Raw genomic sequence first — 5,128 nt, 5'->3', positions numbered from 1 at the left:
CATTTCCCACCTTAGGTGCCTTTACCCCTCTTCCTGGTGTGCTCAAATCCCACCTCCCCCAGCAGAATTCAGGCCAGTGGGGCAGCACCCCCACCCCACCCCACCCCACCCCTGTCAGGCCCGTGGGGCTGTGAAGGAGAGGAGCTAGGGGCTTTCCCCTGGCGGTTCCAGCCAGAGGAAAGCGCCAAGGGATGGAGGCACTGGGGCTGGGTTTGGGGATCAGCTGGTGTTGGAATTTGGGGCTGAGGCAGGGTTTGAGTTGGGATTTGGGATTTGGAGGTGGATTCAGGAACAGGAGGCAAGGCTGGCACTGAGGGGGAGGGGGAGGTCTGGGACATAATTCCAGAATTTGGAGCTGGGGTTTCAAGCCAGACTTGGGGTTGGGCTTTGGAGCTGGGACTGGAATTGGATTTGAGATTCAGGGGTGGGGCTGAGATGTGGGGTAGGGGCTGGGCTGGGGTTAGGTTTGGGGCTGGAGCTGGGGGATGCGTTAGGGCCCAGGCACTGGGCAGTAGACAGCAGTCCTCCTGCTGCCCAGGTCTGGGAATTGTGCTCGAGCCCTGGCAGCAGCTGAGAGAAGCCCCTCCCTTCCCAGAAATGCCACTGCCCCACAAAAGGAGCAGTGCCACATCAGCCAATCAGCTCAAGCCCTGCCTTGGAAACACCTGTTGATCCCCCTCCCCCCCAGGGCTCACCTGGGTGCAGGTTAGGCAGGTGAAGCGCTCGCCCAGAAACAGAGCTGGAGCGCCCCACCGGCCCGGCCCTGCCTGCTCAGATCGGATCCAGCACTTCCAGGCTTCTTGTGAGTGCCCCCAAGTCCCCCTACCCCCTCCACCCCCACCTTCTCCCACTGGCTCTTTCTGAGAGCCTCCACCCCACCCCCGGCCTGGCTCCACTGTCCCGCACGCCCATGGAAGCGCTTTCAGACCAGTGAAGTCACAGCTCTAGGGAATGCTGGGACTGACTCCAGGCCCCGCCCACGGCCCCTCCCCAGCCTCCCTTGGGGGCTTCTGCACCTGCTCCTCCCACCTCGCGTGCGGGCCGCCCCTGCAGAGGGATTGTAGAGGACGGATACCTCACCAGGGGTGTAACCCATGTACAGCCACGTAGTCATATTCCTGGAATGATCCAGGGCCTGCGTCCTATGTATAAGCAGGTGTTTCGTCCTGAATCGGAGGGGAGAACATTGTGTTCTTTTACTCAAAAAGCATTCTTTGGGCATCTATGCAGGCTATAGAATTCCCATTGGAATTCTGAAATGGAGATATCAAATGACCTGCCCCCATCCCTCAAGATAAATGTTATTGTCCTCACTTTCAGATGAGGCGCCTGAGGCTCTAAGAGGTAAACACACGGGGGCTTCTCTGACCCTCCCCCAAGCCCCTCTTCTGACTAACCCACCCAGGGCATTTGTCACAGGAACGCAGCTGCTGTAAACTGGGGCTCCTTGAGGGCAGGGACCGCTGCTGCCTTATTTTGCCCAGTGTGAGTCATCTGACTGGCCTCTAGAGGACATGTTCAATGAGTAACCACTGGGCAGTAACCCCACTGCCCAAGTTCCCCTGGGCAGTAGGGATGGCAGCTGGGGTCACATCCAGAGCCCTGCTTTCCCTTTGCACCACTTTAGAGAAACTGTGGAGGAGGATGGCATGGAGGGTGCATGGTGAGAGGGAGAAGAGGGGAGGCAGGGAGAGCAGTGAGGAGGTGGGGAGCGAGGCGAAGAGGGAGGGCTGTAGGGATGGGGGCAGGGAATGATGGAGAAATGTTTAGAGGTGGCCTCCCCGGATGTGCATAAGTGAGGAATACAAGAGGAGAAGCAGGTTTGGGGTAAGATGACGGGCTTGGGTTGGGACCTGTTGCATCAGAGGCGACTTTGGGACATCAAGGTGACAATTCGCTTATGGGTCTAGAGCTCGGGAGGGAGATCCAGGTTGAAAGAGGGAGAGATTGGGGAAACAGCAGCAAAGGCTGTGAGATTAGATGGGGCGTTAGGGGAGGGAGGATGTTAGGGGTCAGATCCTAACCCACAGAGAAGGAGCCACAGCCCTAAGAGAGAAGATTCACAGTCGCTGATGGATCCAGAAGGGTTAAGTCGTAAGCCCCCTCCCTCCCCACAATCCTCCTCCCCTAGGAGCCAGCGGTGACAGCTGAGGCCACGTGAGTTGGATCCTGAATGAGGCTTTATCTCTGGCTCTTCATCTCCTTGGCCACCGTGGCTCCAGCTCCCTTGGCCAGCCGGGATGGGACAGGCAACTGAGAGAGCCGGAGCCAGAGAGGTCAGGGGCTGGGCAAGGGGGTTCCCTGGAGTGGGGGAGGGGGGGGCTTCATGTGGGGGGAACTCTCCTGGGGTATTGGAGAGGCATTCCCAAGGGGCAGTGCTGGGGAGAGGGCTTTCCTGGGGGGATTCCAGGGAGCATGGGAAGATTCCCGGGGATCATCCCCAAAGCTCCCAGGAGAGAACATGGGGGGCAGATAACATAACAACTGTTATCTCCTCCCTGCAGGTGATGGTGACCATATGCTGGACCGGGAGAGAAACAGGACTCTGGGCCTCTGGCTGCCAAGCAGGTGGTGGGGGCTCCAGGCTGTGATCCGTACCCTCTAACCCCTGAGGCCACCCTCTGCCCTGACTCATGCCAGACCCAGCCATGTCTGCCCGAGAGGCTGGAGCCCCGCTGGGCGAGGGGCTGCCCCCAGATGTGCTGGCAGAGCAGGTGGAGTTATGGTGGTCCCAGCAGCCACGGCGCTCAGCACTCTGCTTTGCCGTGGCCGTGGGCCTCGTGGCAGGCTGTGGGACGGGTGGTGTGGCACTGCTCTCTTCCACCAGCAGCCGCTCAGGTGAGTGGCGGCTGGCAGCAGGCACTGTGCTCTGCCTGCTGGCCCTGCTGGTTCTGGTTAAGCAGCTGATGAGCTCAGCCGTGCAGGACATGAACTGCGTACGCCAGCCCCACCATGTGGCCCTGCTACGCAGTGGTGGAGGTGCTGATGCCCTCGTGGTGCTGCTTAGTGGCCTTGTGCTGCTGGTCACTGGCTTGACGCTGGCTGGGCTGGCCGCCACCCCTGCCCCTGCCCGGCCGCTGGCTGCCATGCTGTCTGTGGGCATCGCCCTGGCTGCCTCAGGCTCGCTCCTGCTACTAGGCTTGCTGCTGTACCAGGTGGGCGTGAGTGGACACTGCCCCCCGATCCGTGCTGCCCCTCCCGCCACCCACAGTGACCACAGTGGCAGTGGCAGCATCTTCAGCATCTCAGGACGGTTGTCTGCTGGCCAGCGACATGAGACCACATCCAGCATTGCCAGCCTCATCTGATCAAGTCAGAGTCCTCTTTCCCACGACCCACCCCTGCAGCCACAGAACTGTGCCAGGGCATGCGTGAGTGTGCGAGTGTGAGTGAGTGTGTGTGTGCACGCACGCACACGGGGGATAGTGAGTGTATGTGAGTGTGTACATGTCCCTAGGACTGTTCGGCCCTCCTGGGGGACGTGTGATGAAGAGCCTGTGTGTACCGGCACATCCACACCCCGGGAGAGTGAGTATGTTTCTCCTTGGAACTGGGGGTTTGTGTCCATGGAACTGTCAGAGTCCGCCTGTCTGTGTCTGGGGTCTCTAGGCAGAGAAGGATCTGGGATCCCTGAAGATTCTCGGCCCCTATGCCCAACACCCCTGAAAGCCAGCTCTGCCCTGTGACACCTGTCAGGGGTTTCCACAGGAGTGCGCCAGTGAGTCTCCCTCCATGAGGAGAGTGAGTAGTGGCAGAGTGGAGAGAATATACAAGAGTGGAGTGGGACGGGCCTGGATTGGAACCCCCCCTCCACCACTTACCCACCAGGGGACTTGGGCAAATGACTTAACCTCTCTGAGCCTCAGTTTCTTGAGAGCCGTGGTCATGGTCGTGGTAATCGATTGTGAGAATTAAATGACGTCATGTGTGGAAGGACTGGGCACATGACAGATGTGCAATAAAGTGGTGGCTGCTGCTGTTGTTACTGTCTTTACCTCCCCGTCTCACCCGGAGACCCTTCCTTACCCCTTCCCCCACACCCACCCCTTCCAAAGTGAACACTTTGTGCCTGTCTCAGGCTGACAGAAGGTGCCTTGGAGGTGTCCTCAGTCAGGCCTGTGGTTTCTCCTCTTGGGTACTAAGAAGCTGGAGGGGAGATGGGGCAAGGAAATGCTCAGCCTCAGGAAGGTGGTGGGTTTCTGCTCTGGGAGGGGGCGGTCCTGAGTCCTTCGCATTTGCTCATGTGCTGGTTCAAGGTGAGGCCTCCAGTATTGGGGTTTTATCAGCTGGTTTCTTTAGAGGCTGTGGCTTCCCCCCCACCTCTGAAACCAGAACATCCTGGCCTGTGTAGTTGCTGCTCCAGCTGGCCTGCCTCTGGGTTCCCAGGCATGGGAGGGGTGGTTGAAACCCCGTCTGGGCGGTAAGAGTCACTTCCTGCTTGGGGTCAGCCCTGGATGGGATTTCCCCTTCTGTAGTGCAGGGACACTTCCTGGGTGGCAGAGGTGACGTTCCACTGGAAGAGTGCTCAAGGGCACTGGTTGGCATTCACCCCTTCCCGCTTCGCGAGGTACAGATTACATGGAGCCCGGCGGAGGACACCAAGGGGGCAGGGAAGCCAGACGTGTCTCCTAAGAGGTGCTAAGCTAGAACTACAGAGCTCTGACAAGAGAAAATTGCTTTCAGCTGCCAAGATCAAGGCAGTCTCCTGGAGAAAAAGCTGATGGGTGAGGGGAAGGATGTTGCCAATGCAGGGAGGGAGCCACATGAGCAGGAAGAACAGCGCCTGCCCAGGAGCACCGGGTTTTCCATGGGCTCCTCAGACTCCACACATTCAGAATGGAAGCCCTCTTCTCTGTCTTGAACCAGCTCCTCCATCTCACCTACACTTAAGCCAGAGTGACTGTCCTAGAACGAAAATGGAAATTTACCCTAAAATCCTTCCGTGGCCCCCACGTCTTGCAGGCTAATATGCAGCCTCCCTAACGTGATTTGGCCTCCCTCTCCTCTCAAAGCACCCCACGAGCCAGCCACGCTGAGCTGTTGTGTGATCTCACCACATTGTCTCACTTCGCCCAGCCTTTTTAGTTCTCTTTGCCATCAAGACCCAGTGCTCTAGGGAGCCACAGCC

At 58.8% G+C, this 5,128-nt stretch overlaps 1 protein-coding gene across 3 annotated transcripts; it reads left to right on the top strand.

Moving 5' to 3' along the window:
• Positions 1-665: 665 nt before the first annotated feature.
• On the top strand, positions 666-4,150 carry TMEM125 (transmembrane protein 125). Of its 3 annotated transcripts, XM_087446127.1 has the most exons (4): positions 679-802; positions 1,231-1,344; positions 2,132-2,276; positions 2,505-4,150. In XM_087446127.1, the coding sequence occupies exon 4, from the start codon at positions 2,634-2,636 to the stop codon at positions 3,306-3,308; it is 675 nt and encodes a 224-aa protein (XP_087302253.1). In that variant the 5' UTR covers positions 679-802; positions 1,231-1,344; positions 2,132-2,276; positions 2,505-2,633; the 3' UTR covers positions 3,309-4,150. The 3 variants fall into 3 exon arrangements, with proteins under 3 accessions (XP_004442017.2, XP_087302253.1, XP_087302254.1); XM_004441960.3 differs by lacking the exon at positions 1,231-1,344 and having other exon boundaries at positions 666-802; XM_087446128.1 differs by lacking the exons at positions 1,231-1,344; positions 2,132-2,276.
• Positions 4,151-5,128: the final 978 nt, after the last annotated feature.

Source organism: Ceratotherium simum, chromosome 22, assembly GCF_057802395.1.
Source record: "Ceratotherium simum simum isolate JZ-2026a chromosome 22, ASM5780239v1, whole genome shotgun sequence".
NCBI classification, from domain to species: domain Eukaryota; kingdom Metazoa; phylum Chordata; class Mammalia; order Perissodactyla; family Rhinocerotidae; genus Ceratotherium; species Ceratotherium simum.
Note: the sequence above shows the minus strand (reverse complement) of the source record. Positions and strands in the feature narration are given on the sequence as shown.